This window comes from Crassostrea angulata, chromosome 7 (assembly GCF_025612915.1).
Source record: "Crassostrea angulata isolate pt1a10 chromosome 7, ASM2561291v2, whole genome shotgun sequence".
Classification (NCBI taxonomy): domain Eukaryota; kingdom Metazoa; phylum Mollusca; class Bivalvia; order Ostreida; family Ostreidae; genus Magallana; species Magallana angulata.
Genome location: NC_069117.1, coordinates 56623013 through 56638436, shown reverse-complemented (window position 1 = coordinate 56638436; position 15424 = coordinate 56623013). Strand labels below are relative to the sequence as shown.

Genomic DNA, 15424 nt, shown 5'->3' with positions numbered 1-15424 from the left:
TTCCTATCTTGAAAACTGTAGGAGGAGTTATCCGTACAATGAGGGTACCCTATATGCAATATTTTGCCAAAAAATGACTAAGTTCAAAAGCTGGTATTTTTTCGATAAATTATCAGAAATTAAAATCCTAGCAATATGCATACCTCCGATATATGTTTAATTGATCTGCAAAAGAACAACTTCCTATCTTGTAAACTGTAGGAGGAGTTATCCGTACAATGAGGGTACCCTTTTGGCAGCCGCCCCCCGCCATTTTCACCATTTTAATAACTGGATTTTTCCGTTGGAAAACCCGGGTAAAAGTTAAATTTTACCCGCTAGGATTCATTTCATGGTATAACAAATTTCTACTTAAATTTTAATTTGTATCACAAATAAGCAACAATTTCACAGAAAATTTATAAATGTCAAAAGTTAAAACACTGCTGGTGCATGATTTACATAATGCTTACAGAGGCGACTAGAAAGATGCCATTAACGCCCCACTCCCATTTGAACTCTGCAATCACTGCCCAGTACAAACTTGGCTTTTTCCCTTTATCTTCATATTTTTTCACATGGGCATTCCAGGATCTACAAGCATGCAACAGACGGGAAAGAAAAAATCAAAATATTTATAGAGTTGCTTTCATTCTACGGATTTCTAAATAATTGAACCAAACCATAGAAAGAATCTTATGACTATTGAAACAATTTATGCGTGTGCATGACTTTTCTTACTTTTCCATGCGATCCCCTAACAGGTCGGACTGGTCCTCTGGTAAGACATGATACAGATGATCCTGTGTCAAGGGGTGGCGGAAACCATAACGGAACAGCGGAAAAACCCACCTACATCACCAAAGACATTAATTATCAATAAATATATCCCCCACTTAAATCACAAAAACACTTTCAACAAATAAATAGAAAATGCCTACATTACCAAAGACATTACAGAAAAACTTTTTTAGTATGAACATGGATATAGCTAAATCTCAGATATAATAAAGTTTTGTTGAGTCCCAAGCAAAATTTTCATAACACCGTAACACAGTGCACATTGCTGTAAATTAAGCGAGTACTTAATTTCACGATCCCACTGTTTTGTTTCAAATCGCATGAATATAAAATTGCGAACGCGGAACATTTATCCATATTTCTTATAGTTCCCAACTCTCAGTAAATAATGGCAAGGTTTTTAAATCAGCAAGGAGTGCTTCTCGCGATTTTACGCGGACATAAATTCCTCGCGTTTAATCAGGAATTTACAGTACTCAGTTTGAATGCACACACCATTGCAGTTATGAGATTTTCTTTAAAAAAATAATGATTCAATGCTTAAATATTACAACATATTCTTATTGTAATTCTATGAGTGTCCCATCATTGGATCTTATATTTGATTTATTTTAGAAATTTCTAAATCTCAATCTGTAAGCTTCCACAAACCTAGTGCTTTTGTGAAAAAAAATAAGTCTAGATACATAGAAAAAGTTGAATTCTCTTTGTCCATAACATAAAGTGTTTATTTACAGATAATTATGTTACTTACCAGAATGTGAACTTAGAGAGCCAATTTGCAGTACCATAGGGACATAGTCCTTTCAGTTTGTTTTTCATTGTCACAGCTTGAGTGTTATAGTTTTGATCATGTGACCTTCAAAATTTCTGGCCTTTGGGTGAGAAGTTCATCATCACACCCACCTAAGAAACAATGATTTAAATCAAACACACCTGAAAACAGTGTCCACTATGACAAGATAATCCTACATTGTGTTCATATAAAGGGAGAGCAATTTAACGGGGGGGCTTTAAATATGATCCTTTTCCATAAACGATTACATTAAATTACATTAAACAATTACCTAGTTCACACTTCCAGTACATATCATATTTTAGCACATACATACTCAAAATTTCACAAAACAAGTATGCACGATTGGAACTTTCAAGTTTGCTTTAATTTACACTTCCTTCATTAATATTCCCATCAAAATTAAACACTAAAAATACCACGCCAATGAAATTTTGAGAAATGATAAAACTCAAGCAACAAGGACATATTTTTTATCAGAATTAATTCATGTATATGTACTATATCATTTGTTGGTGGACTTTGACACCTCATCTGACTGTTTAATGAACACAGTTGTAGATAAAGTTAATTATCTGCTGTTCAAGATACAGTCTATGTAGGCGAGAAGCAACAAAAAAAGAAGACTGTATAATCATGGACTTACCTGAGGATTTAGATAATCCAAGAGAGAAGGCATGGACTCGGCAACATGGACGCCTTCAGAATCGTACCGGTAAGTATGAAAGCACTGATACCTTATCAATCAAGAATTCAGGGACGACTGGACATTATTTCACAACAAACTGAAATTTGATAAGAACAAATTCTGTCTCACTGAGTCAACGTAAAAAATGCAATGTAGTACGTATTAAAGGTACAGTTTGTGTTCCCAAGCTCTTGAGATTGACCTTCTAGGAACAGTGCTATACTAAAATCCATCTGTATGCAAATAACTTAAAAGAAGAAGGAATGTTCGGGTTGGTTTGACTGATTTTTTTTTGTTTAAAGCTTTTACATTTTTTAAAGTCAAATCTTTGCAATCCAATCCATAATCACCTCCTGTTTTGTGTAAATAAATGCATCTTTAATAAGTAACATCAGCTGTCACAATACTCAGGTATCTGACATTTATTAGTTTCTTGTACTACAAATCGCTACACCAATTAGAATGTCCCACTTAATGTGTGCCTCATGCAGTTTATTTTTTTTTATAAAAGAACAAATTATTATTAAATAACAAAACTGAATCAGGATCAATGAATAATTTTTCTTAGAAAAATTAAATACATCTATGAACAGTTTACTACACAAAATAGAATTAACAAATGCATGATTATAAATGTGTGTTGTAGGGATATAGGAAAAACATTGATGACAGGACTAAAATAGAACAAACTTTTGTTTGTGTGTGGTTGTAAGTGAAAGGCCATATGGCTCGTTCTATGAACATGATATCTATTCAACAGTTTGATGTTTTCCTTTTGTTTTTCTGTTTGTACTTGTTTTTGTGTGTATGTGTGTGTTGTTGGTGGTGGTGGGGGGGGGGGGGGGTGCCATTAAATGCCCTTCTTGTATTTATAACAGGAAAAAGTTTATTACACTCCTAGATTTACTGGCCGTTTTGTCTATTAAATGAGAACTCTACAAATGCCTAAGGCATATATATGCACGACAGAACAAGTAAACTCAGATCGATTTAAACTGCAGTGTTACCGAGAAAAGACAGATAAGCCGGGACTTGACTATTTCAACAAGGAAGTTTAATCATGCATGGCTTGTTTCCGTGAACTGACTAATGGGCTCAGCGTGTACTGTTGACTCCACAGGTCGCAGAGACTTCACTCAGCCACATCCACACCGACCTCAGTCACACACAAGCAGCATGGCAGAGCAGGGTGGGGCCAGTGGAGGAGGGGTCAGTTTCACCTCCAGCTGGGGTAAGGACCTCTCGGACAGTGCTAGGAAGCGTTACCTGGAGAGCATGATGCAGGGGATCATGGAGATGGGGATGGAGGGACAAAACTCAGACATTGATATCATCGTGGAGGGACAGAGTTTTCCTTGTCATAAACTCCTACTGGCTGCAGGTAACAATTCCTACTTTCATTTTGAATACAAGCAGGTACTTGTCATTGACTCTGAGGAGTATCCACTGATAAAAACAAGAAATATTGACACAATATTAATTTGATTAAACCAAAGTGAATAATAGCGGTAAAATGTCCTGGAAAAAAAGTTTCAATATTGCTACATGTATTCTAGTATATTGCACATTTCTCCTATAGAGATTGAATATGAGATAATGATATATGATCTTCCAAATTGTACAGCTAGTTTCACTTCATATTTTCAGTCCGAAACTGAAAATGAAAAGTTCCTAAATATAGCATTCAATACTCAGATTACTGTCTCCAAATAAAAATGCATGTAGTACAATGAGGGATTTTAAAAAATAAATGTCCAAAATAACTCAGAAAGAGTCTAAATTAAATCTGTTATTGTTGTTGCATGAATCAGCTGAATAACTGTATTCAATCAATTATGCAATAACATATACTAGTCTAGTCCAAAATGTGTTTACTATATCTCAAACCCTAAAAAAGTTTACATTCAAAACATTAAGTTTACCAGGAGAGCTCATCGTGACAAGAAATGATGCATAGGATTAAAACGGATATCAAGGATTAAAAAACTCTGAAGAACACCACCATAAATAATCATAAACGGTACTTCCTACTTAACAGCTCGATCAGTCTGGCTGACTAAAACACATATAAGAGTTCTGCGTCACATTTTCTAAATCAAGTGCTCTTAGGAAAGAGAGAGTGCCAGAACGCCCAAAATTCATTGCATCTGACAAACAAATACATGTAATTGTTTCTGGAAACAGTGATAAGAGAGAACCGACCTCATACATGTATAAAAAATAATACTAGTACGACATTTTCAAATATTAAAGGTTCAACAAAAAAATCATTAAATGGTGTAACAGCTTGGAAATGAATGTATTACCTCAATATGAAATGGATTGAATGCATGCAATAAATAATTTGTTATCACTGGTACACCTTGATAATGCCTGCAAAAGGGATTATGCGTTATACTAAACCTGTACATGAATGGTAGTATATTTGCAAAGATAAAACAAAGTTGAAGCATGATAAAAATAATCTCCCCAATTTACAATGGCATATAATGGACTCTGGTACAATTAATCTCATAAATTGTACATTGACAATATAGCAATTCATGTGCATCTAATTAATGCAAGTACATGTACCTTCTGAGGCATGACAATGAATCTGATAAAATATAACTATTCAGTTATCTTTTCTTCTTGCAGGTTCTCCATATTTTAAATCCATGTTTAGTTCTGGCATGATGGAGACACATGGCAGTCGTCTGGAGCTTCCTGATATAGAGAAAGAGACTTTTGCTGCATTCCGAGAGTACATATACACAGGCAATGAGAATATCACCCAGGATAATGTTGTTGAGTTACTCCGCGCAGCTGCCATATTTCAGGTACAAAATTTGATTCAATCTTGCAAATATTCTCTGAATTTTATCATTAAAGCATCTTGAGTATAGTACTTAAAGGAGTATTTTCTTTTCTACAGGTTGAAGGGCTTCAAAAGAGCTGTGAACAATTTCTTGGGACTGGAATGGACAACGATAACTGCTTGGAATTGTTCAAAATCTCCAGAACGTTTGGTTGCCATACTCTTTTCGAGCAGTGTAAGCCATATGTGTTGGAAGGGTTTAACGGACTGTGGAAGACTCAAGAGTTTATGGAACTGGAGTTTGATGAAGTGGAGAGTATTGTTAAGGATGACAATTTAGTTCCTGTTAATGAAGAAGAAATATGTGAAGCAGTTCTACGCTGGGTGAAACATGATAGAGAAAACAGAAAATCATTTATCGGGAAATTGTTTCGCTACATCAGGATGATCCAGATCAGTCCGGAGTACCTGATTCATGAGCTCTATGTTGATGACCTACTAACAGATGATCACACTTGCCAGAGGTACCTGGATGAAGCCAGAAACTTCCACATGCTTCCTGCTCGGCAACAGGAGTATTGCTCTTCTAGGTTCCAGCTCAGAAACAGTGATGACCTAGAGGAAGTGATTCTGATTATAACAGAATTCGACATGGAAAAAACGGCTCAGATGTACCAGGATGGCAAGTGTCTGTGGGCCTTCAGCTTTCAGCAGGAGAGATGGTATACAATAGCTCCAATGCCCATGGATTTTAATCCTGGATTAGAATTCCGGATGGTGTCCTTCAGGAATGATCTTTATCTTGGAGGTGGGACAAATCACTCCAAAAACCTGCTCCATTATGACAATGAGAGAAACGAATGGACTCTCTGTGAGGCCAGTATGAAGAGGGGGAGATGTGGACATGTCATGGCTGCTGTTAGGGAATCCATCTTCATGATAGCAGGCAGAAATCCCAAGTCAAGGCCAGAAAACAGTTCCCATGTACTGAGCACCGTGGAGGCCTATAACATCCGGAGTCGCAAATGGGAGAGCATTGGGGAGGTACCTACAGCTGTACATTCAGCTTCTTCCCTTGTCATGGGGGAGAAGATATTTATTTTTGGAGGAATACAACAAGATGGAACATGGACCAGTGACATTCAAGTCTTTGACACCAGGAAACGAGAATCGTCCATTATTTCTCAGATTCCTAGCAACATCCCTCAACCTCTTAAATTAGTAAAATTAGGCAGTGATTATATCATTGTATCTGACTGCCAGCTTTATAGAGTAAACATTAGGAAGATAAATGAAGAGAAGATAAAAGTAGAAATAAAATCCCTTAATCAAACCCTGTCTAAAACTTTACGTCCTGTCTTAGAAGTAGCAAACTACCGTGGGAAATTGGCTGTTTTGACGAGTAGTACAAAGAAACCTGACGTTTATTCTAAAATGACGCTGGTTGACATAAGTCAATCACCAATGACAGAGACAGCAGTCAGTATTAGCTCCAAAAATACCACTATACCTAAACCAGTTCTTTCCTGTCATAAAGGGATTATTGATAAACAATACATGTACCACACTTACTATCAATAAAGTTGGTGTGTAGTTTTAACACATTGGGGATAGTCCTAGTAAAAGGAAGTTATACGAGTGGAAAATTCCTGTTTTTGCTCAGAGTGCAGTTTAAAACAATTTTGTTCCTATTTACGTATAATATATGTATCAGTAGGATAAGAAACAAATTTTATAAATGCATCGATCAATAATGAATAAACTTGTACAGTGTATTAACGATTGCCATTACTACTGCTGTTTTATGACATAACTGACACAAACTTAGTAAGTAAATCATTTGATACTACAGTGTATTTATACTCAACTGTTACATGCCAATGCATGTGTATCATATAATGTGCACCAGGTAACAAATATGAACTACTGCCACCTGCAATACCTGCCCAGTTTGTATACTAATTGTGTATAAGGAAGCATAATAAAGAAAATACATGTAATTCTCTTGTGCTTCACTTTATGAATACAGGATATCACAAGCTTTAACTTATGTACTACGTGTAGGCCTTGTGACCACCATCAAAAACATGAGAACACCTTTGTTCAATGCACAAATCCTTGGTAAGAAAGGAGACTGTAAGTAAAAGTATTTCCTGAACATTTTTTATAAGTTCTGCATGATATAACTAGATTTTTCTTGTTATAATAATATTATTGATGTTTATACTATATTGTTTGAAGATTTTTGTTTGAAACACTTTTGTTATATATATGAAAGTACCCGTATATATCAGTACTTGTATAACCAATACAATTATTTAGATATTTGATATACAATATGCGGAAGATGTGACTTCTGAATCAAAAACATTTTCAGTGTGCATCTGTGCAATGTTCAATCTATTCATTCACAAATATTAATTATCATTTCAATCAAAATTATGATGCGCACAATTACTCCTTATACAACCGAAAGTAGTATATCAATCTGAATAAAATCAACTGTTCTGATACACTACCGCTCTTGCCCATATCAGAACAGCTGATCTTAATCAGGTTGGCAGTATATATGTGATCAGAGACTCTGTAAAAATTTCATGACTTAATAATAATTAATGGACTCGATGCACATGACTAAACATCATAAAGGTTAATGAGTTTTCATGAGAATTTCTATATGACCAAAGTGCAGATCGTTCAAATATCATCATGATTTTATACACATGCATGCTTAGCCTCGTCACCCGAGCTCCATAGTGTGAAGATGACAGTCATGCATGCACTCAGCCCAATGCCAATCTTTACTTACGTCAATTAAATCTAATAAATGAAAAGTAATCATACTTACAGCTCAAATTTAAAAGGTACCGGTATTAAATTCTTAAATTATAACATGAAAAATTGTGTTTTAACCCAACATTTAAATTCAATACAAATTGATAAAATAATCAAAAAGTTGTTTTATTTTTGTAAACAATTAAATGAAATGTATCCAAATTCCCCATCATTTCACAGGAAAAGTACCGGTATATATATAGATGTTTGAATAGTTAAATGTTCTCAACCTCATCTTATAAATTTTAATTAACACACAGTCATGTGTAACGGGATGGGAGAAATAATGACGGACCAGACCGGGTTTCGAACCCGGGCCCCCTGAATCTCTAGTCAGGTGCTCTACCAACTGAGCTATCTGGCGCCGGTATTCAAACCGGTCTGACAATCACATTCCTCCGCCCTTAAATGATCTTCGTCCCCAGAGATCACCCCCAGACTCTTCCCCTGGCAGGAGTTCACCTGTCAGTTCCAGGGGTTGGTCACGGCACCAAATGTAAAGGGATGGGAGAAATAATGACGGACCAGACCAGGTTTCAAACCCGGGCCCCCTGAACCTCTAGTCATGTGCTCTACCAACTGAGCTATCTGGCGCAGGTATTTGAACCGGTCTGACCGTCACACATGTATATAAAACACCAGGTAACAGGATTTTTTCATGTGAAATCAAATACGAAAATAGAAAGAAAATCTTTTATTTTCTACATATTTGAAAATAGCTCAGTAATATAAGACCAAAAGATTGATCAATGTCATTATGGAAATCTTTAATAAAGTTTGTGAGGAAGTGAGAGTAGAATTATATAAGATTATCAAAAGTTGGGTAGTGTCATCTGACATTCAGAAAATTTATTGCCATCGGCTTAATAGGTGTGTGACTGGTAGTCAAAATATCAAATCTCACAGCTGAGTGGTGAAAGCGCTGGCATAGTATGCCAAAGGCCCTGGGTTCGAGTCCTGGTTGAGACTTCACATCGATTTCACCTTAAATTATCAGCCTGTTACCTTTAAGCAGAGTTAAGCCAACAGAACATAACCACTTAGGAGAATGCCTCACGCTGCATTCCTCCACTCATAGAATTTTACTTATAAACTTGAGGACTATCAATAATTTCTACCAAGAGGAGGAATAACTCAATGTGTTCACAGGTGCATGTACTTATAACTGCATGTTAGTCAATTTACATAGCTAATATACATACTTATCAGGTCGATCTCTGACAGTAGTTGGATCAATCCGCTGGCAGACTATGCCAGAGGCCTTGTGTTCCAAGTCCAAGTTGATGAGACTGATGACTGTTACAAAAATCGTTAGAATGTGCATATAGGACTTTTATTTTTCAAGAATCAAACTATTATTGGGTAAATAAAGGAAAAAATAAGGCATTACATGATAATCATAATCATTTAATCAATAACCATCAACTGTTGAAATTCGATACATTTATGTATGGTTATGGACCAGTTTGGGGGGGGGGGGGGGGGGGGTGTAAAGGGAACTTGTTCATTATGACGTCATAATGAATTCGAGAACTAATACAATACACTTTAAATCAGCTGATCAAGAGCAATACGCTGATGCAAATATGCTACAGATCATTTTCTTATCTTATAACATACCTTCAAATGACTCCAGTTACGTCCCTACACAACTAACGTCATGTCATTCCCCACAACCACAAAGCATGAAAAAAAAATAATTCACTCATACCATAAATATTTCGATATAATATGACCATTTGTTCTTTAGAATAAACTACGTGTTTATTTATAGTGAATTTAACATAACAATTTTTTTTAAAATGTAGGATATTCTTATAGCCCCAGTATGTGTTAAACATATTAAAATACAACAACAAAAACAACAGTTGTTTACTCGATTTTTCTACTTTCGCTTTAGAGAAGCATTTCCGCTGAGCAGCTATGACATTTGCGTATTGTAGGATTTTGTATCAGAGGTTTGTTTTCTTAATTTTTGCACTGTGTTTAAACAACCATTTTATTAAGTTTTAGCTATAGCTATAAATATGTTGCCCTTGCAGTTTAGGTAGACAAGAACGTACATGGATCAGTGAACACAAGGTGATCTTTGTATACAAAATATTTTGTGACAAATTTCTTTTTACAACAGACTACAGTCTACTTGTGTACTTCCCTGTAGATGCATTAATAGTACTAGTATTTGAATCTCCTTGTATAACTTCCTTGAAAACTGGGGCAATGTGTGGTTCTAGATATTTATAAGTAAAACACTAGGTCTATTTCTATTGATAGGTGATAGCTGTTGAGATCTAGCACACTATGGCTGAATCAAGGCTGCCCGGCGAAGGGAGCAAATTGGGTATGGGCCAGTCATTTCTCAACAGCATGTCTGAGAGTGCGAGGAAGCGCTACCTAGAGAGCATGATGGCGGGTATCATGGAGATGGGAATGGAGGGAGAGAACTCTGACGTGGAGATTATAGTGGAGGGAGAGAGCTTTCCTTGCCACAAACTCCTACTGGCTGCAGGTGGGTGTCCGACAACAAATTAACACTGTTCATGCACTGATTATGCATAATAAAAGCCATTATATACTCTGTCCCAAGATATCCTAGATTTACATTTTGCTTAATTGCATTTTACTTATAAATACCTCAGGGTTCAAATGATGTTCATCATTCAAAAGTATGAAAAATTTCCAAGATTTCTCAGTTGAAATGCCCCTGTTACTCCATCAGGTTTCAATACAATGCTAAAAAATGTGATGTCTATAGGGAGATTTTGTATTGCAACAAGCCCAGATGATAACGTTGTAAAATTACGCGATGTATTCCGAATGGAGGAAAGATGTAAACATTCCCCATTATAAATCTCTGTAAGGAATCTGTTTTCTTTCCTGTGAATTTTTATGAGTGAGAGACGATAATGTGTCAATGAAATTATCTTGAAAATTATCCCTTTCAACTATTTCAATTGCACTTCTTTCACGGGTGCGTGTCTTTTTATTGAAAATCGTCCAAATGAGCTGCATAAATATCTTGGGACAGACCATAACTATATTCAGAGTTGTTATTTTTTAATATGCATGTTTGAATAATTTGAGAATTACTTGAAATTACTGTTTATCAGAAATAACTCGGATAAATGTGTAATTAAGTTTGTGATGTGTTATTGAATATACTATGGTACTTATTGATAATAAAATGTTTAAAGTAAAAAATCACTTACCTGCATGTGTGCGATACTATCCAAAAAATCTAAGAGCCTGATTTTCTCTTTGAAGTCAATTTTTTTCACACAGTAGAAAATTGTGATCAGCAGAAAAACAGACATTTGTTTTAGAATCCTAATTTTACTTTTCATTTTTTCAGGTTCGCCATATTTTAAGTCAATGTTTAATTCTGGGATGTTAGAGACAACTAGCAAAACCTTGGAGCTACCAGACATTCAAAAAGCCACATTTAAGGCATTTAGAACCTACATATACACAGGTCAGGAGGATATAAACAGCGAGAATGTGGTTGAACTACTGAGGGCAGCCGCTATATTTCAGGTAGTCCAGCAATTCTCAAAGGGAATGTGGCATTGTGGTGTACCGGTATATTGCTTCCCCTTGTTTATTCAGCCATTCATTCATTCAGTTATATTTTATTTAGAATACTTCAACTTTGCATATTATACATATCCATGTCTTGCAGATAGTTTGCAATGAATTTAAAACAATTTCATGTTCCAGTACTAAAGACAGTGCATAGATTAAAAAAATGCTCTGCTAAAATCTGTCCAAAAGACCCCCCCCCCCCCTTTATATCATAAACAGATTTTGATTTTGCATTAATACATTACAAAAGACCATTGAGACCTGATTAAAAAATACCTTGTATCGGTACATCAATGTTAATAATGAGGGGTAACCACAAAATCCACAAAACTGAGCCACCATGAATTTAATGATTCCAAAATACAAGTATTCAAATATTCAATGGTAATACTTTCCTGATCCCAATGCAAGTATTAGTCATTGTTAATTTTGTTTAATCTGTCAAATACCAGTAGCAGTAATAACACCTTATGTTCTAGGTTAGAATTAAAAGTTATGCATCATTTTGTTCATTTTAGGTACAGGCTTTACAAGATTCCTGTGAAGAATATCTCAGCAAGGAAATGGATACAGAAAACTGCCTTGAAGTCTTCAAACTGGCTCGTCAGTTTGGAGGCAAAATCCTACTCGAGAAATGTCGCCCTTATGTGATGGAGGGTTTCAATGGTTTGTGGAAAACCAAAGAATTTGATGATCTTGATGTGGATGACATTTTGGACATCGTCAAAGACGATGATCTGGTTCCAGTGGATGAGGAACAAATATGTGAGGCCGTAATCCGCTGGGTGAAAGCGGATAAAAAACACAGGGAGGATCACATTGACAAACTGTTTAGATACGTGAGATTAGTTAAAATTAGTCCGGAGTATCTTCTGGCTGAATTATATAGTGAGGACTTATTGACAGAAGACGTCAATTGTTGCAGGATGTTGGATGAAGCCCGGGACTATCACATGCTGCCAGCCAGACAACAAGAGTTCTGCTCCACCAGATTTCACCTGCGCAATAGTGATGACTTTGAGGAGGTTACTATGGTGATTACGGAGTATGACATGGAGAGATCTGGATCATTCTATCAGGATGGCAAGTGCTTGTGGGCTTTCAGTTTTAACCAGAACCGTTGGTACACACTGGCACCAATCCCACTGGACAAAAACCCTGGGATGGACTTCCAAATGATAACCTACAGAAGTGACTTGTATCTGTCAGGAGGAACAAACAATTCAAAGAACTTGCTGCATTACGATGCAGAGAGAAATGAGTGGAACTTGGTGGAAGCTCAGATGAAGCGAGGTCGCTCCTGCCACATCATGGTAGCTGTGAGGGAATCTATATATATCATCGGGGGGAAAAATCCAAAAGCCAAGGAAGGAAAAAATGTGTTGAGTTCTATTGAGGAGTATAGCATCAGGGGACGGAGATGGAGAGCCATGGGTGAGCTAATGACACCAGTCCATTCTGCAGCCTCTACAGTGATCGGAGAAAGGATTTATATTTTTGGTGGAATCGATCAAAATGGGACTTATGTCAGAGACATACAGGTGTTTGAAATCCGAACGAGGGAATGCAAAGTTGTTGGTCAACTGGATCTGGAGCAGCCGGTTGCTGTGTCTTCATTTGGACGTCTGAATTTCATTATAAATGCCAAGGGTGACATAATAAAGTTTGATATCATGAAAAAGGATGAGGATTACAAACTGAATTTCAAGCCTCTGATGAAACTCTCGCCCTCCTATCTGCCTCTATTAGGGTTCACCCATTACAGGGGTAGGATTTTACTGCTCTCAGCCAGCCAGAACAAAAAAGATGCATTCTCACAAATGATACAGATAGATATGAGGAAATCGTCAATGAGAGCAGAGGTGGTAACTCCTCGGAACAATACAAAACCAAAACCTATACATGCCTGCACACGGAACATCATCAATAAGCAGTTCTTATATCACACTTACTTTCAATAATACTGATTGCTCAGCATCCATTTTAGAAGTTAATCATGATATGAGGTGTTATTGTCTGAAACAGAGTTATTTTTCATTAAAAAAGCTTTTTGAAACTTATTTTATTACCTTTTTATATCAGCCATTTTCATTTGTGCTAATTGTTTGCAAGTTTTTACACAAGTGTTTTATTTTGAACCCAATCCATTACATCCTTCATATTACCTCAAAGACAGCCAACTACCTGTACATTACAGTATTTCATTTCGGCATTTTGGCAGAATTTTTTTTACTTTTGTAACTTTTATTTTCTGTACAACCATGAATGTGCATGCAATTTTGATTGTCAAACTTTTTATTTTTATTTTTTTGTAATCCCCCTTCTCTTTACTGCATCTCTTTTTTTAAAAATTGCTTAATATGTTTAACAAGGCTGAAAATTATGTAATGTTTTTTGAAGATTTTTCATTTTTAGCTGCATTTATTTATGAATATAAGACTATATGTAAAGGGGTTAAGCATTTGAATGTGTGCGTCCACAGGTACGTGTGAAGCTACAAGTATATTTACACGTACACATACAAATAAGGTTATGTTTGATAAACTGAGCGTGTAAGCAAACATGTAAAATAATTAAATTTAACATTTTCAACATTTCAGTTACTCTCACTGGTTATCAAAAAATTTTCAAAATTCAAAAAATTTATCAAAAACCAAAAGCACAGGAGTCTTCCTCAATTTATTGTTTGCTTTATATAAAACAACGTTTGTTATGCACAAAGTTTATATTTTTTTTTTTTTATTCCAAAAGATTTTCACCTCCTTGTACTTTTGATTCTACACCATTTTGTACAACTTGTAGAATTACGCAGTATGCAGAAATTAGGATGTAATACTTGTAAAATTAGGGAATTCCCCTAGTTACAAATACTAGTACACGTACACATTCAAATGCTTAACCTCTCTTATAATGCAGTCAATAAATTTAGTTGATGCAGAAATATATGGGGACATAGTACAGCATACTTTTAATGATATCAGTATTGAGAACGATACACCAAGGATCATTATGGGTTCTGAAATTTACATTTCTATGAGGAATATGGGATCTGGCCCTTATACAAATTACCTTTTTTTTTTTCTTTTTTTTTTTTTAAACACATCTATAAAGAAATTCAATTTGTAGTGTTATCTCAGACATTAAAATGTAAATTTCTATGGTAAGGGCAGATGGTTACCATAGTTGATGTAAAGAAAAATTTTAAATTAAGATGTTTCTGCACTTACTGTAAGTTCAAATGTGAATTTTTTTACTTCAAGTTTTGATTAATTTTAAAATTAATTAATACAGAAATTATTAATTAAGGAGGAGAATCATGGCAGATTTTCATCTCATTATGAAACATTCCATGGTTAATATTTGTTATAAGTACATTAGGTAATTTCTTGTTGTAATACGGTTTTATTCCAGATTTTTTCGTATGTTGATTCTCTGTTAGTCTATTTCCCTCAACAATCTGTGTTTAAATCCCTTTGTAAGATGTACCACATACTGTAAACATATTATATTTGGCTGTGTATCCTTTTTAGTGTTTTGGCATAAAGCAGCTTCCATTTAATTTCAAGTACATAGCTAAGTGCCATGCATGTATGTATGTTCATATTTAAGAAAAGAAATGATTGGGAACATGCTAATTCAAATTCATGTCATTTTGTTGAAAAGCTGTTGTCCGCCAAAAACGTACAAATATATGCCATATATACATGTGTATATATTTAGAGTACTTTGTATAGATACAAAAAAGGGCACCTGATTTTTGGTTTTTATAATTGATTTCAACAATGTTTTTTACTGGCTAAATGGCTGAATTGCAAACATGATGACTAAACCTCTATTGCCAATGCTTTATCTGTGAGTTCACCAAGCCAATATTCTCTCCTGACTATATTCCATTTAAAGCTGTATGTCTTTCAAGAATGTTTTGACCAATAAAAAAGTCTCTGGA

General features: G+C 35.4%; 2 protein-coding genes across 3 annotated transcripts in view; one reads left to right on the top strand and one right to left on the bottom strand.

The window, feature by feature from the left end:
• The window catches only part of LOC128191811 (ATP-binding cassette sub-family C member 4-like), a 25544-nt gene extending 15727 nt beyond the window's left edge, over nucleotides 1–9817 (bottom strand). Inside the window, exons 1-5 of one of the 2 annotated variants that reach the window (XR_008244461.1) lie at nucleotides 9517–9817; nucleotides 2223–2361; nucleotides 1535–1686; nucleotides 721–831; nucleotides 453–573 (exon numbers count right to left, since the gene is read on the bottom strand). Coding sequence is in view for 1 of the 2 variants with exons in the window: in XM_052864117.1 (XP_052720077.1) it covers nucleotides 453–573; nucleotides 721–831; nucleotides 1535–1602 (300 nt within the window). In the remaining variant the exon portion in view is untranslated. The remainder of the gene's footprint in view (nucleotides 1–452; nucleotides 574–720; nucleotides 832–1534; nucleotides 1687–2222; nucleotides 2362–9516) is intronic. The other variant, XM_052864117.1, reaches the window with a different exon arrangement.
• On the top strand, nucleotides 2061–15424 carry LOC128191406 (uncharacterized). Its single transcript, XM_052863466.1, has 7 exons — nucleotides 2061–2291; nucleotides 3385–3645; nucleotides 4902–5083; nucleotides 5179–6636; nucleotides 10192–10405; nucleotides 11249–11430; nucleotides 11997–15424. The coding sequence occupies exons 1-7, from the start codon at nucleotides 2213–2215 to the stop codon at nucleotides 13437–13439; spliced, it is 3819 nt and encodes a 1272-aa protein (XP_052719426.1). The 5' UTR covers nucleotides 2061–2212; the 3' UTR covers nucleotides 13440–15424.

Bases quoted from the DNA above. Each gene is read 5' to 3' on its own strand.
- LOC128191406 (XM_052863466.1), top strand. From the start codon at position 2,213: ATGGACTTACCTGAGGATTTAGATAATCCAAGAGAGAAGGCATGGACT. The intron at 2,292-3,384 runs GTAAGTATGAAA...TTGACTCCACAG, and splicing joins ACGCCTTCAGAATCGTACCG to GTCGCAGAGACTTCACTCAG. The intron at 11,431-11,996 runs GTAGTCCAGCAA...TGTTCATTTTAG, and splicing joins GGGCAGCCGCTATATTTCAG to GTACAGGCTTTACAAGATTC.